The sequence below is a fragment of the Phodopus roborovskii genome, unplaced genomic scaffold (genome assembly GCF_943737965.1).
Source record: "Phodopus roborovskii unplaced genomic scaffold, PHOROB, whole genome shotgun sequence".
Taxonomy (NCBI): Eukaryota; Metazoa; Chordata; class Mammalia; order Rodentia; family Cricetidae; genus Phodopus; species Phodopus roborovskii.
In genome coordinates, this window is record NW_026126605.1 from 397,218 (window position 1) to 424,826 (window position 27,609).

At 41.7% G+C, this 27,609-nt stretch overlaps 1 protein-coding gene across 4 annotated transcripts in view; it reads right to left on the reverse strand.

The window, feature by feature from the left end:
• Nr3c2 (nuclear receptor subfamily 3 group C member 2) overlaps positions 1-27,609 on the reverse strand; it is a 332,687-nt gene that overhangs the window by 14,621 nt on the left and 290,457 nt on the right. For all 4 annotated transcript variants that reach the window (XM_051205915.1, XM_051205914.1, XM_051205913.1 and 1 more), the window contains exons 7-8: positions 21,658-21,788; positions 15,420-15,577 (exon numbers count right to left, since the gene is read on the reverse strand). In XM_051205915.1, the coding sequence (XP_051061872.1) occupies positions 15,420-15,577; positions 21,658-21,788 (289 nt within the window). The remainder of the gene's footprint in view (positions 1-15,419; positions 15,578-21,657; positions 21,789-27,609) is intronic.

The window sequence follows — 27,609 nt, forward strand, 5'->3', positions numbered from 1 at the left end:
AGGGAGACATCTCCTGGCCATGCACTATATGGAGGGTTTAGGGTTTTTGCTCAAGCAGATACATAATAAAGACAGACTCAGACAGAAAAAGAAAATCTTCTAAATAGGTTGCAATGTATTTTAAAATATATGTAGACTTGGAAGAGAAAAGAAAAAGGGTAGAAAAAGTTCTTAAAAAGGAACAGAATAATAAACAAAATACAATAAGCCACGTAAAGATTGAAAATACACAGAGAGTCTGGATTCTGTATGTTATTGTGTTGTCTTTAAATTTTTTTGGCTGCTAAGAGACAGTAGATTATGGAAACTGCTAGATTCAACCAATCTATATATTTAAAAAGACATTAAAAAGACATTAAAAAATGTCTTGACAACATTTAAGTTGAAAGATATGTTACTTTGGGGGAAAGGTTATGTTTTTATTTTCACAAGAAATGAGAGGCTATGAATTCATTCCAGGTTAAAGAAAATCAGATTTCATTGAGGAAGATACCTGAAATCCCAATTACAGACATGGAAAAATAAACCTAGAGGAACTACAAGACATGTAATATATATTTTACCTGCTCAAACACATAACAAAAAGGCATCTTTGGCTAACTTGTTTACAATGCACAGTCTATACTTATATTAATACAGATATATATGTTACCTTTAAAAGTTTATGTGTTTCAGAGAAAGGGGATCAGACACCAATAAAAACAGCCCAGATGATCCTGCATCCAGAACAGCTTCCTGGATGCTGACTGAGGTGATCCAGCCTCACAGAATACTATAGCCAACACTTAACAGTTACCTGATTTTCTCAGGGTCCCCCAAAGATTACCAGTGCCCCCAATCAGTAGGAAGTAGTTTAGAAAACTATGCACATTCCCAAAATATTGGTTACAAATGTTTGTTTTCATTTAAGTGGGGCTGATTACAAATTGTTACTGGTCATAGAAAAAAAAACAACTAAACAAACAAAAAATAAATAAATTCAGAGATCTTCTAAAAAAAGGAAAACACATCCAAAGCAACTATTAAACATAAAAATTATTGAATCTACTATTAAACCCCAAAAAGCAACTACTACTCTTAAATATTTTATAGTCTATGGATTTTTGTATATTGATACAAACTTAAAATGAGTTCTGTTACCATATATATATATATATATATATATACACATATATATATATATATATATAGTGTGTGTGCATATTCTAGATATACAGAGATATATTTCAGATAGATAGATAATCTTCAAACAATTCAAAGACCCACAAAATACAGTATTTAAAATGTTTTAATAACTTAAAATTTTCTGAACTTGAGACATATCTGCTCCTGGCAGCATCAATTACTTTGAAGTAGATGATGGGCACTGAAGAAACTCCATATGGAGTTTGCTTTCTTTGTGGCATAAGCTAGCTATTAGGGCAAGAAACTGCCCTTGCCTCAACTGCTGATAGTAAGCTGTTCCAAACTGGACAAGCAGGGTACCAAGAAAGGCAACTGTTGAACTTTGCCAAGACAATTTAGGACAGTCCTTCAAAGTTTCCTGCTTCTGAAAAAGAGTATATCAGATATTCTAGGCCTGTAGGCCAAAGACGGTGACCCAGTGTTGCAGAGGAATCTTGTGTAACTGTCCAGGCAGCCAGCTGTTTCTGTCATTTCTCACATTTTTTTTTTGCAAGCCACTTGCTTGCACTTCCTGCTTACTAAGGCAATATTATTTCCTTCTGGGGTCTTTGACGGAGTTGAAGGCTAAATAGTTGTAATTGTAGTTTCCCTTAGTTACAATAAAAAGTAAATTAGATATAAAACTTTAGACTCATGAAAATAAGATACATAATTATTTTCTCTAATTTTGCCAAATACAAATGGATTGGATATTGTTACTTGTAATTTATACTTAATAACTGTTTTGTTGCACATAATTTTATTAGTTAAAGTTAAAACCTTCCCTTTTATTTAGATAAAAGGGGGAATGCTATGGAATATTCCTGTATACTGTAAATTATGCTCTGATTGGATCAATAAAGAAGCTGACTAACCAATAGCCAGGCAGGATAAGATTAGGTGGAAAAGCCAAGAAGGGCAGAGTCAGAGAAGATTCCAGCCGCTGGGGAAGCAGGATGTGTAGAAAATGAGATAACAAGCCATTAGCCATATGGTAAAGCATAGATTTTAAAATATGCAGTAATTTAAGTGTAAGAGTTAGCTAGTAATAAACCTGATCTATCAGCTGAACAATTATAAATAATATTAAGTCTGTGTGTTTATTTTGGACCAGGAAATGGGGCATAAAATCTTCTCCTTACAGAGAGAGACCAGAACCTTTGTGCATAAGGAAGAAAATGTGACAACTTTTCAAAAAGTTAAAAAAAAAAATCCTTATAATCCAGCATCTACTATGGATCTTCACCAAAAATAATAGAGAAATGGTGTGTGTGTGTGTGTGTGTTTGTGTGTGCTTTTTTATTCGTACTAGCTGAGAGCTGGAGATAATCTAAAAGTAATAAGAAAATGATGTGTATACATGCACACTCACACACTTAACTTTTAAGAAGAATGAGACCTGGTACATGTTAAAGCATGGGTGAACCTCAGAAACATTATACTGATGAAGAAAGTTATACATGAGGAAAGATACTGTATAATTTCACTTATACAACAAACACAGAATAGTGACATTCATAAGACAGAGAGGCACAACTGAGTTTGCCCAGGTGGAAAGAAGGGAGAATGGGATGGTCTATTTGGGGATATGGCTGCTGGTGGTGGATGACTGCACTATAGTATAAAGGAACTTACTGGCACTGCATTAATGGCACTTAAAATAATATGCACATATATTCTGCTACAATAAAAAAAATCACTTGAAAATATCCAAAACAACTATTAAAAAGATAGGGAACACGTGGCACATTTGTGCAATAGAATATTATTTAGCTATTAGGAAAAACAAAGTTATGAAATTTGTAGGTAAATGGATGGAATTAAAAACAATCTCAGTGAGGTAGACTGGATAGAAATACAAGCACTGCATATTTTCTCCTTTATGTGGATGTTATCTTTTTAAGTTTTAAGTAGGTGTGTTTCATTTAGAATAATCACAGAAGTAGGAGACAGTCTCCAAGGAAGAGGAAATAGAATATATTGTTTTAGTGGAAAGAGGAAAACTAGAATAGGAGGATAAAACTAGGATTAAATGGGCAAAGGAGGGAACATGAAAAGGGACAGTTAACACCAAAGACCTTTAGAAAAATCATATGGAAAACTACTAGTATAGGAGCTCCCTAAAATAATACATATATGAAAGAAAATTAAATGGAGTTACCACATATTTGGGGAGACAACTAACACCTTATACCACCAAATCAAAGCCCCAGAAATAGGGTACATCTTGTTGAGTGATTGATCAAGAGGTCATGTGGAGTGAACCCAAAACATCACAGGATATTACCAAGGTCTTGTCTTCTATAACCTTATGGTAAGGCCCTACTGCTAAAGACACCATTTATGTCATCAACCATTGAGCCATCAAGCTGATGTCCAACTAAAAGCTTCAACCTTACTAACTAGTGTTCATGGCATTGAAAGGCACCCTACATGATATTAGAGGAGAAAAGTAACAATTAATATCACCCAGCTATGAACTCTGGGACCCACAATAGTGAGGTTCCTGCAAGGTACACTGGTGAAATTATTACATACATACTATAGGAGTAACCAGTCACTATTTAAATTGGATTTATGATGCTCTTCATTAGATGGAACCCATACCATACACTGATAAGGTGGGCAAGAACCTGAGACTAGATAGGTCATGGGCCCTAGAGGAAAACCCACTCCTCTTTTCTTCTAAAGGAACACATCAATAAAATGACCCTAATGGCACATTGCTATACTCACAGAGCAATACTCAGTGTCATCACAGAAGAGTCTTCTAACAGTAGATGGTCATTAACACAGAGACCCACAATTGGACAATGTTTAGGGAGTGAGAGACTTTCGAGCACTAAGCCCGAAATGGAATCTCTTCTCAAACCCCTCCTCTTAAGGCCCATGGATCTATGTGAAAGGGGAGACAGAAAGAACAAGAAGTAATGGAGGATGTCTCCAAGGGAACAGTGTTCCAGACTCACCAGGGCTGATGAAGATATGAACTCACAGAGACTGTGACAGCAGGGACAAGACCTACACATGTTCAAGGCAGCCAAAACCCCAGAATGGAGAAGAAGCAGACATAAAGCCCTACCCTCAACTGAGAAGATCTTTACAACTGATACCCTCTGGGACAGGGAAAATCAGTTTTCTCCAATGGAGCAACCTGGGTACATCAACCACACTCCAAGTCACGGCCCATGCTTAGAAGCAGTTGACCAACACAAAAGGGACGCCATTGTTAACTTTTGTCCTTTTGGGGGGATTAGCAGTTTCGGAGAGAGAGAAAGAACATCAAATTGAGTTGGATGGGTAGAAAAGTAGAAGATATGGAAGGAGTTAGAAAGAATACAATAAAAACATATTGTATGAGGGAAAAAAGCAAACAAAACAAGCAAGAAACCCTGTGAGGTTGGCCAAAGCCAGAGCTCAGGATGAGGTCCCCCAGGCAGGTATCTGCACAGCCCCTGGGGTGAAAACACGAGTCCCCCAAAGCCAAGGGCATTTATATAAACTCCCCACACTGCTGCCCATCTAGTAGCCCTCATACTTTTATTAGGTTTTCACTACCAGTTTTATAAAAAATCATCTATCTCTAATCAATGGTGTTATCTGGATGCTGCGATGAGCAAGAGGGACTCATTTTCCCTTACTTTTCTGGTACTTGAATTTATTTAATTTCCATCCTGTTTAAGTTTCCTTGTACTTCAAGCCTTGTTCTAGTCCATGACTCCGCCTTCTTGTGAATAAGGTCTATTGTACACGTGAAAAACACAAAGAAAAATGACACAATTGGAAAGAAGAAAGTGGAGCTTAAAGATAAAGGGATAATTAGAACATTGCTGAACAAAGGGCTCTAATGAGAGGGTTGTGCTTGGAATGCATTGGCATGTTACTGTATATAGAAGTATGAACTTTTCCTAATTTTGTTTTCAATATTTCCTAGATCTTTCTTGCAGATGTATACTACACTGAGTGGTCTAAAAATCTAAACCAACTCATGCATATATGTTACCAACTTTAACACAAGGTTGAGTGTGTTAAATTAGGTGACTAGACCTTTGCTCCAGCCTCTGATGAAAAGAGAATCCAAAACAATAAGGGGCAGGTCCCATCATCCAGGGGTAGACATCATCAGACTACTGGAAAGCTAGACCACAGACCCAGGACCTGCAGGCATATATAGCTTAGTATTCCTGTATTTTACCCTTCTTTCATGTGTGTGTGTTTTATATTCACAAAAATTTGGAAGAAGATCAAGACAATAATGCCAAGTAAGCACAAGAGCCTGCATTTGGCTCCCCATATAAAGGCCAGGTATGTCTGTACTCTCAACTCTGGGGAGGAGAAGAAACCAGATCCCCACAACTCACTGGCCAGGCTGACCAATCAGTGATCTCCAGGTTCAGTAAGATACCATGCTTCAAAAATTAAGGTGGAGAGTAATTGAGAAAGACATCCAATATCAACCTCTGATCTCTATACATTTACATATTCATGAACATACATGCACAAAACCACAGGAATATGTATGTACACAACACACACACACACACACACACACACGCACGCGCACACACACACACACACACGCACGCACACACACACGCGCGCGCGCGCGCGCACACATGCACTCACACAAAGTGGTTCTGATAATGACATTCCTGACTTCCTCCATTTGTGATTGTCTCCAAGAAACTTCCTGGGGTACACCTGCACATTGCACCACATGGTGCAGATTGTTCCCCCACATTCCCCTCCTCCCCTGATCAACATGTCCTGGCACAGGTGGCAAGACTCATGGGGCCCAGCGAGCAATGAGACCATGTGACCTCTCCAGGTGTGTATGAAGAATTTCAGGGTGGTAGCTGCCAAGCATTCCACAGTGGTGGGGCCTTCCAAGTGTGGCCTGTGTGCACTTCTCTGCTGATGTCTACTTTACAGAGGTCTAGACAAAACCTGACCTGCTAGGAACAATGGACCTCAGGAGGTGGGTGGTTGGGCGTGTTACCACCAGGTGACACCTTTTCAGGCATGACTCTCCTACATTCCTGACTTGTGCACAAACCAATGAAAATTTACCCTGATCACCCCATCACAAGTCCTTTCTCTTGAAAAAGGATTGAAGAAAATATTAGCATTATTCTCATTATAGAAAAAAGGATTAAAACAGGGAACTATTAAATAGTAACAATTACTCTTCCTCACATCGGGTTATTTTGGATAGATGTAATGATAAGACAGGCAGAGCGGGTTATTAACAGAGGTGTGAAACAATGAGAGTGTTTCCCCAAATCTCTCTTAGACAGATTTCAGATTAGGGAGAGAGTGGTATGTATGTGTGACAGTTGATACTAGTTCCAGAGTTAGGGCCCTCTTTGGGTCTGACCACCAAGGTTTAGGTTATTTATTTATTTATTTATTTATTTATTTATTTATTTGTTTGTTTATTTTCAGAAAGCTGGCCCTGTGGTGCACAAGTGTTACAGTCTGGTGGGAAAAGAGCATGTCGCTTCTGTTCAAAACAAGACATGGCCATGGGGTTCCCAGGGGACTCTAGGAAGCTTTCAAAACCCTTGCAAGTGGAGGCAGGAGAATCATGAGTTCAAGGTTAGTCTAGAAGACAAAAGACTATCTTAATATGAATATACAAACCCAGATGTTAACCACGGCAACTGACAGTGAGGCAGAGGAGAGTCAGACTTAAGAATCATGCCACCCTTGGGGAGCTGGAGAGATAGCTCAGAGGTTAAAAGAAACACGCCATCCCCATTAATAGACAGGGTTCAGACCTGCCTTTAACTTTTTCCAGCTAAGGACTAAATATAGCAAACTACTGCTTTGTTACAAGTTTGGAAGACAGGAATACTAAAGCATTTGTTAATAACATATTTGATGGGAACTACGCAGATTTCCCGTGAACCAAGAACATCCTGAACCACAAGAAAAACTGCTTAAAGAGTGGGTCTCTGTGAACCAAGACCAGGCATGAAAAATTGGGACATATAATGCTAAGTCAGATGTCCTTGCTATTAAATTGTATTGTGAGAGTAACAAGTGAGGGATGGTTCAGGTCTGAGATTCCATCTCTCGTTACCACGGTAGCCTCTGATGTCAGGCTGTGTTGTTCACACACACAGATACAGATACACACGTGCAAACAGTATAACAGGAAGCTCTTAGTTCACACTCACATGGCAGCCAAAGTGGAGGATGAGGTTTGTTTGGGAGTTGTTCACAAGGCAGTTTTTTCCTAAGCTACAGCTAACCTTTGTGTATTCTAGAACACATTCAAAATGGCCATATGTACACATTCCACCAGACGGCAGAAGCACACAGAATGTGTGTATTTATTAAGGCATCTAAATGTCTCACTTCTCTCAACAACACTTTGGACTTGATTTAGAGTTAACTTGTTCTGTTTGTTTTGATTTTTTGAGACAGGGTTTCTCTGTGTATCCTTGCTCATCTTGGAACTCATTCTGTAGCTCAGGCTGGCCTTGTATAGAGTTGACTCTTATACCCATTTGCTCTGTGGCTCTTGATACAGTTGCTGGAAACCTCAGGAGAGAAAATAAGTCAATTCAAACTGCTTTCTACAACCCTCCTGGTTGCCATAGCTACTGGGCATTCTTTTTAAAACTGTGTTAGCTACTTTTCTTCCTGTGGGTCAGCTCCACACCCTTCCCACTTGTGCTGCTACCTCCCGAGTCTGTATCAGCATCCACAGAGCTCAGGGGACATTTCTTCTGGAAGGTTCTAACAGCTTAAATCTAAAACAAGCCAGCTACTACTCCTTGAGATTACCCCTCCCTTCTTTCCCAACAACCCTGTGTTAGCAAGGCAGCCTCTTCCTTTCCCATCAGGCCTTCTTTTCCTACCCTACTGCTCCCCAATGGACTGATTTCCCCTCTTGCCCTCCGATGTGTCTACAGAACAGTCCTTCCTAGGTAATGCTGTGGCATTTGAAATTATGGCTAGTGGCACTGGATGACTCAATTAGAATGAACTGAAATGCCAGCTGCCACACATGGCAGGGGTGACTATGTGTTGACAGGACAGCTTTCTAGTCTGTGGATGTGGTTCAAATCCCTCAGTACAGAGGCCTGCCGTCCAACTGCGTCATCATTCCCTATTTCTCTCCCTCCTTCCCATGATTCTCAGATATACAAAGAAGGGAGCCATGATCCAAATCACCAACTGATGTCACCTTTAGATCACTGATGAAGGAACAACCTGTGCGGGCACCCTACAAAACTCTTCAAGGATTTGCTCCTTCTGCTACGGACATCTAACACCACCAATCCTTAGACCACAGACTGTCTGTAGCACACTCAAGTCATTGCTGCTGACTCAGTAGGACCATCTAATGTGTGTGAATATATGTGTGTAGATGTGTGTGTGTGTGTGTGTGTGTGTGTGTGTGTGTGTGTATGTTGGGGAGCAAAAGAAGGCACTGGAATCTCTGGAGCTACAATCATTGTGAGCTGCCTAATGTGGGTGCTGGGAATGGAACTCAGATTTGATTTTTTAGAAGAGCCAAGCTCCCCTAACCCTTGAGCCATCTCTCCAGTCTGTGTATTTATTTCTCTGAAGAGAATCTTGAGTCAGGTGGGGACTCACTATGCAGCCAATGTTGGCCTCAGCTTGCTACAAAGCTCAGCTGCTCTGGAACATGTGACCTTCCTGCTGTCAGCTTGTCACCACAGCTACACCAAATGTACATGATACTTGCTATTTCCACTATACCCACATGCTTCAAAAGGTAATAACTGTCCACTGGCACAACTCACCCAGGGAAGTGGCACACTTAAAATCAGAAACTTGAGATGCAAATGCCAGCCCCCTACCTACCAGGGGAATACCAAAGGGGGCAGTGTAAAAGGCTGGGCATTATTCACAGAGCTCACCATCTGGCCAGCAGCAGCAGTTTTCTATCCTGAGATCTTCACTGAGAGAGTGGTTATGGGTGGGAATGTCTGTCTGCTTGCTCCCTGATTCCTGGGGAGATAAGGCCTTGCTTGCTCAGCTGACTGCAATAAACAACTTTATTTAGCATCCTTCTTAGTCATAGTCTCTTTGAAGAAGGCAGCAGGATGATGCTGCTAACAATTACATGAAACACTTGCACAGTTTTGGGTTTACTCCTTCATAGACACCTGTGCTACTGGTAGCCTGGACACTTTATTACAACTGTGGAATGAAATAATCTCAATTTATTGTCAGTGCAGCAACAGGAAACGAGAGAGTGAATGTTTTATTCAGTTGTCTCATGTGTCATTCATTTCTCAAAACTCTCTAACAATGTGGTATTATTCCCATTTTAGGGATGAAGAAACTGATGACAAAAGGTTGAAGAGAAGTGTACATATGTACTGTACGTTCTGAGAGGGCCACAGGCCACATTTGCTCTATCCCTGGTACTCACATTTCTGTTGCAGGCTCCTATTTTGGTTTCAGAACTTTTTCTGAGGAGAAACTGACCAGAAAGATTATGACCCTCAAAGTGCTAGTGAGCAAGCACCCCTCTGTGGTGAGCAGAGCCCCACCCCTGGTGTGCATACTTTGGCCTATGGTAAACGATATTTAAAGAGGTTTTTGTCATCCTCAAATCCACATATGAATGAATCAGGAAGGAAATGGCCAATACTGAGCCTGCACGCAGAGACACTTCTTAAGGAAATGAGCAGTAAGAATACTGAAGGCTGTGTGAGTAGTAAAACCCTCGACACTGGGCTACCGAAATGTAATGCACTCTCTAACTTACGTGGGTGCTTCCTCGGTCCATCGCTAAGTTTCCACCCTGACACCTGGTCTTGGGGAAGGCTCCCAGATTCTAAGATTGGCTAGACAAGAGCTACCTCAGCTGTCTGACATTCCCCACAGCACTACAGACACCAGTCACTCAGTGAGAGCACACTCAGTACTTTCCCTTCAGTAGTGGGAACAGATCTGAGTGACAGTGACAAGTCCTGTCTAGGTATGATGGTCATATGCATAGCATTCATCTGGGAAACTGGGCAGCTGTGCAAACATTTAGCCACAGCTTTCTTAACCCCATGGAACACTTTAATGAAGAGAAAGGTGAATAGCCTTCAGGGTATATAACTGTGTCTCACAGAACCCACGAGTTCCAGAAGATGCTGGGAAAGCTGCAGATGAGCCCAGGGAGCAGCACATCTGTTTTCAGTGCTACCAGATGTGGGTTTCCAGCCTGGCCTGCAATGAGCAGCTGCTGCAGCCATGTACTGGTCCTCATCATGAGGTGTCAGAAGTACCCACAGTGAACCTGTGCAGTTCCAGGTGCTCAAAGCTATAGACATCATGTTCTGGGCTTCTGCGGCTTTGACATCCCTAAAGGGTTCCACTTTTCTGTTCAGCCCAGCTGGGCTGTCCATTTAGAAGGGTCACCAATGGTTGCACCATTCATGGCATGCCCACTTTGACCAGGTGCCATCTGGTTCCCTTGTCGTGGTGCACAGCAGCAGAGGCTCCCCCACAGGGCATGCAATGCCCACAGGTGACATAACTCAGTACCTGGAGACCTTCTGCCTCTCCAAGCTCACTAGGAGGTCTCACCCTCTGTGTGTTCTCCCTGGCACTGTCCATATTACAAGGTGTGGACACTTTTTTTTCCCCCAAGATGGGGTTTCTCTGTATAACTCCTCTGGCTGTCCTGGAACTAGCTCTGTAGATTAATGTGACCTCAAACTCACAGAGATCTATCTACCTCTGCCTTGTCTCCTGAATGCTGGGGTTAAAGGTGTGTGCCACTATTGCCTGGCTCACAGGTTCATTTATAATATTTAATAGGAAAGGACATTTTGCCTTATGAGATACTACTCATTATCTTTTGTATTTACTAAATACTACAGACCATATCACAAATGTCCTTAACTTCTGAGAATGCACAGAAAAGAGCAGTAAATTCATTAGACACATACTTCCCATACCTACAGGAAATGTCTTACACCTCTTAGTAATAGCTTTAAAATGATTGCCAATTCTTTCCAATACAATAAAGAATCTCTCTAGTTTTTACACACAACACCAAAACCTCAGCAATGCCAAACACAACCTACCTCCCAGAGTCTTCCCACAGCTGTGATCCTGAAACATTGTTTGGGGAAACAATGATGTTCGGGGGAGTTCTGATTCAGAGATGTCGACCAGCTGTCAGGATATGATTTTGGAGAATGTTCCTTTTACTCACCTTGGCACAGTTCTGCCCACATATATGTGTGCTATGTGAAAGAAAGCCATGTTTTCTGGAGCCCCCCCTCCCCCCCACAAGCTTTGGGAGCACAACTGCATCTATGTTTAAGTGACTCACTTGTATGAGGATCAAGAACAGTCTCTTTCCCAAAAAGTGGCCAGAACTAGGCTGGAAGGATAGTAGAATATGGTGCAGCAATTTGTTCCTTTGAGGAACACACCACAATGTCGAGTCAGGGATTCACTCAAATGAAAACCCTGGGCATTTCCCAAGCCCAGTCAGAGCGAATGTTAGAAAGAAACCTCTAGAATTACCACGCACTTCCCAGTGCACTATCCTGGATTGGAAAAGAAAGAAAGCACTCTAGGTGATTCTTCCAGACCTCCTTTGAAAGCAAACATTTTTGACACCATAAAACAAAAGATTCCCAGATAAAAACAATTCCAAGAAGTGTGTTTTCCTCCCACTAAAATAGAGTAAGGTGGTCTGAATATGTCCTGTTTGAAGGAACCCTAAATGTTCAGGGTAAACCAGAACAAAACACAAGAATGTGGTTTCTTTGACAGCAGATGCAGGAAGGAGAGGACTGTGGAAGGAACAGCTGAAAGGTCTGTGGCCTCAGCCAACCCAAAGACTTCCAGACACAGCACAAAAAACATGACTGGCAAAGCTAGCAATGGTCCCTGAACTCTACTGCTGTAAATGTCACCCAATGACATATGTATGGCAGACTCTTGCTGCTAGTGAGATGTGCAAAAGCTTTCAGAAGTGGGACCTAGAAAGGAGTCTTTAGCTCCCTGGAGGTAGGTGTGTGTGTGTGTGTGTGTGTGTGTGTGTGTGTGTACACTCAAGGTTGATTGTGGGATCCTAGATTCTTCTCTCTTTGTTGCTGGGTACCGAAGAACTGAGTGGCTTTGCTTTGCTACACACTACCTGCCAAGATGTGCTGTCTTGCTGCTGGTCCCAAAGTAGATCATCCAGTCAAGGATGGAAGGCCCTAAAATAGTGGAGCAAAATAACTGCTTTCTTTTTTTACAAGCTGATTTCAAGCATCTGTTATAGTAACAGAAGGTAGCATACTTGCTATATTTAAAAACATCTAGCGATAGGGTAAAAGAGCTTGTTGTGCAAATTTGACCCTAACCCTAACACTAACCCTAACCACCTGAGCTTGGATACCCAGAACCACAGAAAAACTGGGTATGTGCTGCAAGTGTTTGAAATCCCAGCATCCCCACAGGGAGATGAGAGGTAGTATGGAAGCAATCCAGGACCACTCACCTGGTACTCCACACTAGGAAACAAGAGTGCTTGTCTCCAGCAAGTCACCAGGTGAGGACCAGCACTGCAATTGTCCTTTGACCTCCGCACTCATCCACAGCAAGTGCACATTCACAGAAAATGGCTCTTCAAATGGCTTCTTCCCCCAGAGAATATAATGAAGAGCCGCAGACCAGGAAAAATAATTTAAAACCTCATATCTGATAATAATAGTGTGTGTAGCTACTTTATTTAAAAGCTTTATAAAACATAGCAACTGATAAACAATAAAATTTAAAGAAAAATGGCAAAAAATATTAGAATGGATACTTCATCAAATGGGTGTAGGAAAAGGTTAACCCCACCATCCATTAGGGAAATGCAGATTAAAAGCCATGGTGACTGCTAACATGTAGCAAGCAGAACGCCCAAACTAAAAATGGATAGCTGTACCAAGTGTTGTCAGCTAGGGTGTGGGACATTCAGCACTCTCACGTATGTCTCATGGGAATGTAAGACTATAACCATTTTGGAAGACATTCTGGCATTTTTTGTAAAAAAAACAAAAATATGTGTGTAATGTCCACCAGGAATTCCACTACCTGGTATTCCCCCAAGAGAAGAGAAGTGTCTGTTTTTTCACAAAGGCTGGCACAGAATTATTTGGGATTTACATGGAATACTCCAAGTCAGAAACACAAGTGTCCATCAACACGTTGACTGACAACATGAATGTATGTGAAGGATTCACTCAGTGGTGTGCCATGCAGAGCCCTTAGAAAACCGAGCACTGCATGGCTTCTGAACATATGAATACATGGATGATCCTCAATATCTTCATGTCTACTGAAGGAGGCTCACAAAAATGCTTCTACACAACACACTTCTACACAACAGCATAAGAGCCAGACCAAATGCCTACCAATAGGAAGCAAAAGAGAAAAGCCACGAGAGCAGGAGGACCACCTCAGAGGGGAAGGGGAAACATCTATAGTTGGATATGGGCACTAGCTGGGTTGCTGTGGTAGTGTCACAAATGTATGACTATTGCAAAACTTAATTCTTTTTTAGTTGGCTCAACTTATTGCACATCAACTATATCTAAATAATAGAGTCCAAGAAGTTTCACAAAAAATCAGCCTGATGACATAGCTACTGCCCAACTACAGGGAAGATAGAAGAGGAATGTTGGATGCCCTGTTCTATAACTCTCTGACTTACTCCTGGAGCTGAGATGGCAGCCAGCAAGCTCCAACAAGCATCCTGCCTATGAGTGTAGCCATGCCTGGTGGGCACTGAGGATTTGAACCCATGTCTTCAAGCTTGCTCAGAACATACTCTCCTATTGATGTATCTCTCTAGAGCAAATACTAGTTTTTTTGGTGTTTTTTTCAAGACAGAGTTTCTCTGTGTAGATTTGGAGCCTGTCCTGGCACTCGCTCTGTAGAGCAGGCTGGCCTCAAACTCACATAGATCTGTCTGATTCTGCCTCCTAAGTGCTGGAATTAAGGCATGTACAACTACCACTCAGCTCACATGTTAAATTTGATAGTACTCATTGCCTTTGTACAAAGAACAGAATGCACTAAGGATGAACCATAAGATCCCACTTTTACCTCTACTAAGAAGGGATGCCAGTGAGGCCAGTGGGAGGAAGCATCTGACATCACGCAGGCAATATACTGTGCTGTGACACTGCACATAGTGATATACTGTTTTATTTTCTTCAGGGTGAGTTGTGAGCCTTGCCAACCATCATCTCACAATTCCAAGATGTTTCCAACCAAATGCACTATACTACCAAGTCAATATATCTCTGAGTTGACCTGAAGAGAAACTTGCCCCTTTGTTACCAGAGAAATTTAGTGAAAGCAGATGTTTCTGTATAAAACATGAGAAAGGGACCCTCTCCACCTGCAGCACAGAGGAAAGAACACTATGGTGGCACAGACTGACTTCTGCCTCAATGGAACTATACCACTACTATAATCTTGGTCACTGAGTCTGTCAACATTTTCCTTCTCAAACCAAACAAGCAAAACCTGGATAATGAATTGTCCAAAAGAAGGTGTGAAGGCCCCTTTGGGCATGACTGCATACAACATTCTTAAAGCAAGAGCTGGAAAAGCTGCTTGCAAAGTGCAAAGAGAAAGAGGGAGAGTTATCTGACTTGGTATTTTGTAGAAACTGCTAACCAACATGTCAGCTAGGTCTCTGATCGATTAAACCAGAAGAAAAATGCAGAATCTACTTTCTGTATTTACCCAGAGCAAGGGAGATGCCTCCTATGAAGAATAATGAATATAGGATTCAAAGCTTGGCAACGATTGAGATGATCCAAGCTGGCCCTGGACCACTAATAATGTTTTTGAAAGATTGGGTTGTTAGATTAACAGTTGTGGAATATGGACAGTATTTATGCAATGTTAAAGCAAACATTTTTATGAACCAAACATTTCTTAAACTGCAAACAAAAATGTGAAACTCTATCTGACACCTGTAGCAATTCTGAGAGCCTTCTCTGGTCCAGCACAAAGTCATACCCTTCTGTACACAGGATCTTTCCAAAGGTTAGGAAAAGAATGGTCACCTTAAACATATTTTAACTCTTGTAATCTTCCTCTGGACATTTCACTCCATTTCTTCTAATAGCCCCATGAATGCAGCTGTCTGACTTTGTTGGGTCAAGTCGTGTGTGTGTGTGTGTGTGTGTGTGTGTGTGTGTGTGTGTGTGTATGCATGTGTGTGGTTACTGAACATTGACTTCAAGGAGATAAAGGGTTCTACTTACATCATGCATGGAGTCTAGAAGCTTGGTCAGTTGGTAGAATCTCTGCCAGCTCTGCCCAGAACTGCTGTGACACTTGGTGACCATCTTCCTCAGTTCTTTGATGTAATTTGTCCTCATCTCTTCAAATGCAGCTTGGGCTTTGAGGCCATCTTTTGGAACTGTGTTAAGAAATACAAATATAAATTTCATGTGAAAAACACAGCTTTAGCATCTTTGAAGTTTTATAACCTCTAATATTTTAAATTCACATACTGATTATGAGGCTGGACTAAGTCTTAATTAATTGTAATTATGAATAAATATGGCAGTTACATACTTGGCAAGCATTAGCTCACACATACAAGAGAATGGTAACTTATTTATTAGATATGGATTATTACTTTGCATGCATTACCTGATTTGTCCTGACAACAATATTATCACATAGTTCTCTATTATTCTTCCTTTGTAGATGAGGAAATTGGGCTATAAGTGGATTAACTACTATGGTATGTAAAATAAATAAAAGGCAGCTCAAACCCATTTTCAATATCTATCTCCTAAATCCCATGCCCTGTATGGTGTGTAGCCTATCTTCAGAGTGTCTTTTAAATCCTAGCTTGTCAATACCTCAGATGCAGGAAGACATATTTCAGTTATTGTGGGAGAATCTAAGCTAGGACAGCATTGTTATATTCAAGTTCAATTGTAGACACCATGGGAACTAGCCACGTACCACATGGACAATCCTGAATAACCATTTTCTATGACTGCCCAGGATCACATGACTATGGAGATGTCATCATACTGGTTTCCATGTGTTCAGAGCTAACATCAACACTGTGCCACTCTCAATGAGAAGTAATGCTCACTTTTACCTTTGATGAAGAAGCAAAAGAAGGAATCATATTTTCTCCTTCTGTTTTCTTTAGTGATTATGTTTTTACACTGACAAAAAGTTCACTTACAGAGAGTATTTTGGGAGCCAAGTGTGTGGCAGAGCACTTGTCTGATATGTACACAGCCCTGGGCTCTCAAGCCAGACCCCACCCAAGAGGGAATACTTTGGGATTTGTGGCAGTGTGCACTCATGAGCTTCCATGCCCCGTTGAAAAGAGCCACCTGCCAGGATAGCTGATAAAAGACAAAAGGAGGCCATCCTTGCAGTTACAGATGCCTCTTTGACAGTGTGCTGCCTGCTTGATTTCCAGCATGGTCAGTAAATGGAAACACAATGGCTGTAAACTACAAAGAGTGTAGTTGCCTAAAAGCAACTTCATGAAAAACCATCTTGTGATATTAGCACTGTGACTTGCAAATTCCTCTTATTTTCTTACTTCTTGATTAAACCTTCCTCTTACTAATTTTTTGTAACTTCCATAAAAAGTAATTTAGGGTGGCTGTGGAGAGTTCCCGAGAGTTCTGTGAACCAGGTATACAACTGCCTCCAAATTAACCTTGTTTTTGCAACTAGAGATGTGAGCTGGCTTGCAAACCGACCTCCATCACCATGCTATTGAGGATTTTGACTTGTTCTGCCTTACATCTGCTCTTGAAGGGTAACAAATCTCTACAAGTCACCACAGAGGTCCTCAAGGCTTGCCAAACAGCAGCTGTGGCCTTAAATATCCAACTTTAATATTGAGTTAAATGCCATCCATTATATAAGAAATCATTTTCTGTTTTTAAAAAAGGTTTATTTTATGTGTTTGAGTGCTATTGCTTGCATTTATGTATGTATGTGTACTGTGTGCATGCCTGGTGCCCATAGAAGTCAAAAGAAGGCATCATATTCCTGGAGCTCAAGTTTCCAGTGGTTGTAAAGCAGTATGTGGGTTCTGGGAACCGCTGAGCCATTTTCCAGCCCCTAAGAAATAGTTTCTTTTTTAAAATTTAAAAAATAAAGAGAGATGGCAATAACTGGCATGTTAACAGCGAAACTGGATCCACTAACCACCAACATTTTAACATTAACTTGAAACTTGCTATAGGAAGCTGAAAGCTTGTCAAGACCAGCCTATGCTGCCCAGCAACAGATTAGCAGTTTTCAAAGCACCAAAGCCAAAGTAAGTCTTTTTCAATGAATATTTATGTGACAGTGATACCTATACATAAAAACAAAACAAAACAAATAAAAAAACCCAAACAAACAAACAAAAAAAAAAAAAAAAACACCCACCATGTAAGGACAGCGTGCCATTCACTACTGTGATACACAATTGCTCAGGCAACTAGATTAACCAAAGTTCTCCATATTTCTGATAGATACATTATCAAAGAATCAGAATTATATTATCTCATATCAAATATTAACACTTACATCTTATTGCTGTACACTGGGGTATATCATCTCAGTTTCCCAGCCACAATTTTTAGAAGTTGAAACAAATCAACAAATAAAGGGAAGTTAAGCAAAACCTTGAGATTTGGATGTCTGCCCAGAATTTCTGAGTTTCTTTATTAACTGCAGCAGGCCTGTTGGAACAATTCCAGAACTTACATGCTAGAGAAGAGCAAGAGCTATAAGGTTGAAGTCAGTCTGCTGTCCTCTCTAAGCAAAGAGCTTGAGATTCTTCTGATACCACCACTAAACCCCGTCAGGCTGGCCATCCATTATGAAACTTAACATGCTTAAAGAGCGGCCTTCGTACAGAGCAGCCAGGCGAGCCAGCCAAAGCCTACAGCTTCTGGGATTCCAAAACTCCTTAGGCATTCCTGCCTTTTAATTTGCTTTTTCAGAATTGAAAGTACTAAGTAAGTTGGAAGCTAATAAATTAATTCAGGTAGTTTAAAGATGACATCAGAAGCCTCTGGAGGCTGAAAGGGTAGCTGGATGTAAACAGGATAAGATAGGAGCGAAGTCCAAGTAGTCAGATTTATAAAGAATTAGAAATGCAGGCACTAGCAGAATCCATTTCACTTTAAGTCTATCTTCCATCTAATGCTTTAGGGAAACATTTTTCTAAACAAGACTAGTGAGCAGCATGGTTTCAAAATGGAATAATATCACTTCTACTAAATTGAAGGATAATTTTTGCAAAGTTACGCTCTGGGGAGGAAAATTAGGACTGAGGAAATCCCTGACTGGATGTGGAGCAGGAGAGAAGTCCTTTTCCCAAGTAACCTGCACAGGGATATCTGGGTGCAACTGGTGTGGAATGGCCTGGCCTGTGGTAACCCGGGAAGCCTGAACTCTACCCTGGCTATGAGATTCACTGAAAACAGAGCAAGAGGCTAAGAGCAGCCTCCACAACAAACACAGCTGTGGAGTGGCCACTCATGCCAGGTTTGCTCTGGGAGCCAACCATCCTGCCCCATCCTTACTGCCCCCCTGCTGCTGTCACTGCTGTCACCCACCTCAGAGGCAGTTAGCAAGCAGGTCCCCAGGCAAGCAGGAAGGCATTGCCTTCAGAGAAACCGAAGTCCTGAGTGCTAGTCTTCACTCATGCAGAACACCAACAAACACCTGCTACTGGGGCTCTCAAATTCTTAGGGGTGCTCTCTGTGTTAAACTAGACAGTGAATGGATGGAAAACACATTGTGAGGCTCCACATTCACAAGGCCAAGCTGTCATCCACAGCCCCTCTGCTCTGATTTTCTGGTTCAGGCTCAATCCTCAGAGCCAGCTGCAGCTTTGCCTCTGCCTGTCTGCTCTACCCTGAGCCAATCTAGCCTCCTTTCATAGGAAGATCCCCTCTTCCACAACACTTTACAGAATATAAATGGGGCTGGGTGTTGACCACACACCCCTTCCTCTTCATGTCACCACCCCATCCTCTTTATTCCAGCCACTCACCATGACACCCTTGCTGGCTCTTGACATCCAGAGCCCTTCTTGGTTTGCTCAGTGGCTGCTGTATTGGGCTCAGAGTTGTTCCCTTTATACTGTTTCCTGCTGCCATCCTGGTGAGCTTTCTTCTCTACTTGCATGGTTGTTTGAGAAGCAAGCACCCTCCCGTATCCTGGAGCACCTAATTCCATGAATTTTTTTCCCTTCAAAATTGATCATAGAAGCCCAAGAAAGCTTCCCATCTGCCCTGTGCTCAGTTTCACCCATCTTCTTTCAATCTCTCAGCTTTTTCTGTTCAAGCCACAGCACCAGTCATATCTGTCTTGGGACCCTATGGGACTCTCTGATACTCTGTCCCTTCTGCCACTGCTTTGCCTTTCACAAGAGTCCACTTGTTCTTTGTTCTTCACTCTGGAGATGGCCTGTGGTTAGAATGTATCCCCTACAGGCTCATGTTTGAAGACACTCCCTAGCTGGTGGTACTTGTTTCGGGCTTCCTGAAAACTTAGGAGGTAGGCCTAATGGGAGGAAGTAAGTCAGTGGGGGATGCTCCCTTTCCTGTCCCTCTCTGTCTTCTGTTTGCTATGAAGAAGCTCCTCTATCATATGTTGTCTCCACCCTGAGCATGTGGGGCCAACAACCATGGCTGGGGTGTCTGATACACCGAGCCAAAATCAATCTGCCCACAAATTATGTTTATTAGACATTCAGTCACAGAGGATCAGGGAGTCTGTTATGAGGCTGCAATATCTAGGAATGGCTGCCTAAAAAGACCTGAACAAAGACAGTATAAATAGACAACATACTAATGCTGAAGGGCAGACTTCTTAGAGTCACACACCTAGACACCAAACTACAAGTGTCTAATAATGGTGTAGGGAGGGAGAATTAGCCTCTCTCAAGGATGAGTCCCTACTTGGTTATCCAATTTAAAGTGGCCAGCCTCCAAACATATACAAAGAACAAAAGTGGACTCGCCAGGTTGTGTTTATATATTTGTGTATCTATATGTATATGTAACAATAATAATTAAAGAAAAATAATCCATCAATTTTGAGAGACTTGAGTGAAGGGAAATGGGAGGGTTTGGAGGAAGGAGACGGATGGGAGGACATAATATAATTATATTTTAATCAAAGTATATTAAATAAAATAAAAGTTGATGTAAAATGTGGGTGAGGAATATGTCTGATTTGCAATAATTGATTTATGTTTAATTTTAGTCTTAATGACCTAAATTTTTGTTGCCAATAAAAGTCAGTTATTATAAAAAATCCTAACATTCACAGTAATTCTACTTCTATTGAGTCTAAACTATGAATAATCATAAATATTATTTATGTTTCAAACCTGACTTCTGAGTTCTAGTGTCAAAACTTCCCCATCTTCTAGCCATCTCTAATAGGATGCAGAGTTGGTACAAAAAAAATCAACCAATCAAAAAACAGAATTCATGGCATAGTCCACAAAATCCTCTCAAAGCTGGACTCACACTGTGGCATTCTGGAGAGGGGTATCTCCTGTACTGACTACATTGCATCAGTTTTATTCAGATCCACTTTCCTCTTCCATCTGAATGGTCACCAAGACCAGCTCTGCCATGGTCCTGAACAGACAGACCTGTTCCTGCTCCTCATGTGACCAGTCACTATGACCCATGGGTCTCAGTGCTTCTGAGGACTGTCATCTGCCTGCTGCTCCTTGACTTTTTCCTGTTGGTAAGTTCTCACAGAGCCACAAAAGGCAACATTGACCGTGTCACCCACCTGCTCAAATGTTATTTGGTGTTGGAGATAAGATTTAGCTTTTTTTCATTGGGCATTGAATAAATATGGTCAAATCAACATCCTTACTTTATTCTCCTCTATCCCTAGTACAACACAATCTGATACATCTTGAAAAATTACTGAACTCATGCATAAAAATATTTAATATTAATAATAAGCAAGCATTTTACCTAAGTCCCCATCCCCACCTTGTACATGTTCACTTAGCCTGCCAATAAGAATGACATAAAGAGACAGTGCACTCCTCATATCCAGTCTAGGACTATTACAGAGCTCCTTAAGATCCAGCTGGGCTACATGCTATTCCTCATCTCTGAGCCGCCATCACACCCCTTTACAGTATATTACCATGTCTATCAGTGCATTCAAGCTATCTTTGAACTTGTCTTACAGGCTAAGCTTCCCAACGGCAAAGGTCAGGTAATCGTACCACATACAGACAGCCAGATACTTAACAAATCCCCAGTGCTGGGTAGTGAAGGCCTGAATGGTTACACTTTAATATACACCAATTTTATCATCAGCAAATAATAGTTCATCCAAGGTCAAAAGCCTCTTTCCAACTCTTCTACATTTCTTTTCAGGGGGTGGGTACCAACTACCTGAGCATCATAAATGGACCACTCTCCTGCAGGAAGATGACCTGACAGTGTGAAAGAGTGCCAAGGCAGATCAATGTACCTGTGCTCAGTAGCAGCAAAACCTTCATTATGGAGTACTCTTCAAAGGTCAGCTGCAGCCGCACAAACTGAAGGCTGATCTGGCGCATTCCCTGGCACAGTTCATACATGGCAGACTGATGCATCTTCTCTCTGCAAAGGAAAAGCAGCCGCACATGTCTGAGACAGGTCACTAGCATGTCCAGGCCAGCAGGCCAGTGGCCCAGGCAGCCTAACAACAGCCCATTCCCCCTGTGCCTTCCACATAAGCAGATGTGCATTTTAAAGACAGATCAGTGACTATGTCAAATGTTTCTAAAGCCCTACGGAGCCACTTACTAGCTCCCTGTGAGAACACAGGAGGCTACTGTCCGGGTACCCTTCCAGATTAAGGGTACTGTTAGTGGGTGGTGGTTCTGTGGTGAGATCATCCACAAAGCAGGGCCTCTGTGGTGATGTGGGGTGAAGCCCCAGGACGAGTTCCCTTTGGCTGCAGGTGTGGCAGACTGACAGCCTTCTGGGTTAGATGCAGTGAGCAGAAGGTGGTCATGACCATGCTTATTTCCATACTTAGACCTTTGTATGTCTGTGGAGCACGTGTGTTACTGACTTCTTTGACCTATGTGATGCAGGGAATTAAAGACAATTTAGCAAGGCAAGGACCCCAAGAGGAACTGGCTCTAATCAAGACAGACATCATCATGGCAGCTTGTCACCATATTACAGAAATGTTTCCATCCACACAGCCAACCCATCCCCTTGCTCCACAACCCAAATAGTTCCATAAAAATCCATGCTATACAACAAAGAGGCCTTTCTTTTCTCTTCCCTTGAGGGCTAAACAAGGAATCTCATTGTTATTAGATGCTTTTCAGAAAAAAAAAATGCCTTTTGGGAAGATTTGCACACATGGTGCGAGATGGTTGGTGATACAGGAAAGGACTTGCCAAATCAAAGGGACAGGGGGAGTCACAAGGCTGATGCAGTTCTCCAGGTGTACCAAGACAGGTGAGCACCTGCCCTGCACCTTCCCAGAATACACCCTGCATTGCCTTCAGGTGCCGAGGCCTTTCTAAGAGGTGAAGCCCAGGAACACAGGGAAATATGGCATACTTTGCTCTGGATAGTGTAGTGTCTTCCTCTTCCTGTCAGAAGCCAGAAGCTACTTCAAGTTAAGACAGCATCACTCTCTCTCTCACACACGCATGCACACACACGTGCACATGGGCACACACACATAGTAACAATAAAAACATGTAGCTCTCCCACCCAGAATTAAGCTAACACCAGTGCAACACCTGTTTTAGATTTTTAAAAAGCTTCATCATGGCACAGTTGAGGCCTAGTCTCTCCTGTTGGACCTGGTCCATCTCTTCCTTATTCAAGATGGGAACAGCCAGCTTGAGGGATTGTCATCTGTTCTCAGACAGATTTATTAAGTGTACGTATGTGTGGTTAAAACAACACACATTCCTGTAATGCCATGCAGTGATTTGAAACGAGACAATGTTCTTCAGTAACTAATATCTACTCCACATCTAAGTATGAGATGTAACTACTTTAATACCAGACTCTATGAATTTGCTCTGGCTGCTTCAAGCTTTGTTTGTTAATGACATCACAACTTTTAACACATTTGTTTTAAATCTGTGTGCAGGCATGCGTGCATGTGCATGCATGCATGTGTGTGCGTGTGTACGTGTGTGTGCATGTGTGTGTTTATGCATACATGTGTGTTCATGTGTGCACGCGTGTATGTGTGCATGTATGTGTGTGCGTGTGTGTGTGCGCCCATGTGTGTGCATGAATGCAGTGCCCATGGAAGCAAAAGGGTTGCAAACCTCTTAGAGCTGGAGTTACAGGGAGGTATGAGTTGCCTGGCACGGGTGCTGCAGAATGACACTCAGGTATTCTTAACCACTGAGCCATCTTGCTAGCCCCATCACAATTTAACAAACTAATCTTCAATGGTGGGGGCACAAAGATTCTCAGCTCTTTATTGCTATTACAAAGGATGCCCAAGTAACACCTCTGCATCCACAAGACAGAGCCTGATACAGAACTGCTCACCTAGGCTTCCTGCAGCCATTAATACTCCTTCCTACCATCAATCCTCCTATCATCAAGTGACACTGAGCTAATAATAATAACAGCAAGTGTTGTTATTAGTCAGGGTTCACATAGCTCAGAATAGTCTCAACCTTGTTATATAGCCAAAGATGAGCTTCAGGTTTTCATCCTCCTGCCTCCACCCTGTAAAGCAGCAGGATTGCAGACATGTGCCACCATATCCAGTTTCTATGGTGCTGGGGATCAAAACTAGGCATGTCTTCTGACAAGTAAGCCATACCCAGCCCCCAAAGAGACAAGGCCTGTGTTGACCGACCACACACTGGGCTCAAGTAATCCTCCTGCCTCAATCTCAAAATATCTGGAGTAGCAGGCATATTGCCACATGCCAAACTTCTACCCTTTTATTCTTAACAGTTTTTTTCTTTAGCTTGTTTGCTTTATTTTCATGCTGTCTTCTCTCTCCCTCTCTCCTTTTCCTATTTCTTGCTAGGACTTGTCTGGTGTCTTCTCTCCAACTTTAATCCTTTGGTTTGAAATTTGCCACATGTATCTAATCAGCAAAAAGCCAAATTAAAAATATCTGAGTGCCTCCAGGTTTTGCCATTATTCAATCCCAAGCATTGGCCACTTGAATAGCTCTGTTTAATCTGTTTTCATTTATTATGATGACTACACATGCTTGAATTTTCCCACCATTTAAACTTCTCCTCTCCTTCTTTGCTCCTTTTTCTACTTTCCTTCTGTGAACTGGATCCACCCAGTGTTCTGAACTCCTGTCTCTCTCTATGGCATTTAGAAGGTGAGCTTCTATTTTCACACTTCTAATGATTATTTTTCAATGAAGAGCTCACATAGTTAAAAGTCTAAAGTCAACTGGGAGATTCCCCCCTCCCCCCAGAAAGAGGAAGCTCTCAGAATACTGCATCATTTGTCTTCTAGTCTTTCCATTAACATCTCCATGTTAAGGCCTTCAGGGCTTGCAACCCACCATACTGTCAAGTCACCATCAAAACCACTTTGCCTCTTTCACATACAGACATTTCTGTTTCTAGGTTCACCAGTGTGTTTATTAAACCCCCTGCCTCTCCCGCAGTGCAGCTTCACATATGTGTTTGGATGCATCACTGTCTTTGTTTGGGCATCAGACTTCTTGCCCTTCATGCCTCACTCCTTACTTATTAAAGAGCATGCTTAAGTGATTCTTCCAGCTGAAATGTTGAGTCTCAACTTGTTTCAAAGTGTCACTAAATGCCACTTGGTGGATGCCTTCTACAGCTATAGATTTCTATGTTGACAAGTAATTTCTCTCAGTAATTTGAGGCTAGTATTCCATGAAGCCTGGATCTTCTTCATGGCTTTGGGGAAAACTCCATATAGTTTGTAATTCTCTCATAGCTAACTTGAATTTTCTCTGGTAGCATTATGGATTTTTTTATTTTTTTTCTTATACCTGCTCTTTCACTATGATGTGTCTAGGGATGGACTGGTTTTTGTTTGTTCTTATGGAGGCACAGTGCTGTTTCTGAGATGCAAGCAGCTCTTAAATTCTGAATTTCCTTTCCTACTGTCTCTTTAACCAGCAGCCTCACCCCACACTCATCATCAGGTTTTGCTGATGGGATACTCGTTGCTTCCTCTACATTAACTTCTCTTTCATTCTCGACATTTTCTTAATATTTTCATTCTAGGTGACTTTTTTCAGATTTATTTCCCAACTAAATACTTTTCCTTGTCTATGTCAAACTCACAGTTTAATATCTCTACTTTATTGTTAATTTTGAGAATTTCATGCATGAGTACTGTATTTACATTATTTATAGCCTTCCCTCTTCTGCCCCAACTTCTGCATACCCCAATCCCTGTCAAATTCACGAATGACTTCTTTTTCTCTAATTATTCTTGTTACTTATACCAAGCTTGGGCTTAGGGTTTGAATTTTGGTGGCAGTGTTTGTCACGCCAAGGAGAGAAGATGTTCTATTACTATTCTTGTTAGTCATACGGAGTCCACATCTTATTGCTTGAGTTTTGGATGCAGTATCTGTCATGTCAAGGAGTGAAGATGTTCTAGTTCTTTCAAAAAACATCCGTGTCTTCCCATGAGGCATTTCTTCTCATTGTTATTATGGCTCCTTTTGCATCACCAGGCATTTCAACATGCTTCATTTATAGCTTCTTTCAGGATTGTTACATCCATTTTTAGGATGCCAGTACACACACTTAGGCACACAGCCTTCAGTGTGATCCTATATTGGCATGTACCTGTGGAAGGGACTCTATGAGAGTCTTGGCACTTAGAACTGCCATGACTGTAAGTGTTTTACCTCTTCTGGATGAGATTTTATTGCTAATTTCTCAGCTTCAGGGCTTTTGGTAGGATTCACATAGTTTAAATTTGAACTTCACTGGATGTAGTGCAGGCTTGTGTTCTGTATTTCTTTCTGCTTCCTTGCCATGTCCCTGGGCTAATCAAAGAGTAGCTGAGTTTTACTGTTCTTGGTTGCAGAGTCCTGGATTTATGCATGGGGCTCTACCACAGGCCCTAACCCAGCGGAAATGAAAGTTTTTTTCTTGTTTGTGTTCTAACATGCATCACAAAAGCAGATGTCTGCATCCACTCATCTGTTGGCTAACTGGACCTTTAGCTCAAAGTTGAGCAGATCTGTCCCCCACCTTCCATGCTGAGCATGGAGGCCAGAGAACTTCAGCTGTTGTTTGTTAGAGCCCATCCACAATTTTTAGCTTCTCATTGCCCTGACCTCACTGGTCAATGACTCTCAGGAATTCGCCTTCTTCCTCTTTCCAGTCCTGGGCTTCTAAGTTTGCATGGCCATGCCCAGCTTCTTACATGGGCTCTGGGTCTGAATACAAGTCTACATGTTTACAGGGAAAGTTCTGCACCTACCAAGCAAACTATCTCTCCAGCTGTTTGCCCCCTCCTTTTAAAATTGCCTATGTATTAAAGAGGGTTTTGTTTTCTTTATGTGTAAAATATCTATGTGTTTGGTGGGAGTGGGAGGCTCAGTTCAGTTCTCACTCTGTTAGTTACAAGATTCTCAAACAGAGGACCTGTGTTCAACCAGGCCTTTTAAAAGTCAGAAAAATATGATACGCAAGTGCTAAGTATCAACTTTTACTCACTATATATGTTATGATAAGTGAATAAAGAGAAAGAAAACAAATGAGAAGTAATTAAAGCACAAAAAGGGAGGCACACAAGTATGCATATGATGCCGATGGTAAGTAGAGGGAGTTTTAGTAATTTGTAGATAGTAAGATTATTAAGTGACTTGTTACGAGTAGTTTTTTCCTGCCGCCGGTCTCACCACCAAGCCAGCCCCAAATAACACACAGAGACTCTATATTAGATATAATGCTGTTGGCCAGTTACTTGTTTCTTATCGGCTAGCTATGTCTTAAGTATTAACCCATTTCTATTAATCTAAGTACTTCCACGTGGTCTTATCTTACCGGAGAGAGGGGGCCGGCAATTCTCCAGTCTCTCCATGTTGATTCCTCCCTAATACTTCCTCGAATCCTCCTAGTCTCCTAGTCCCACCTATCTTGCTTTCCTATTGGCCAACAGTGCTTTATTCATTAACCAGTATGGGAAACATATTTACAGAGTGACATTACCCATCAGTGGCTCCCAAATTAAATTTGGCATTTGTGAAGATCTCAACAAAATTAGGGTGCCCATGGGGTTGAGACAAATATGCACTTGACATTGGCTTCTGAAAGTGTTCTCATGTGTATTGTATGTGTGTGTTGTGTAGGGTGCCCACGCACATGTGTTCACACATGCATGCCTTCATGTTGGTATGGAGGCTAGAGGACAACTTTGCATGCCAGAAGATAGCATCCCGAGGAGGAAGGTGCTGTCCCCTGTGTTTCTGAAATGA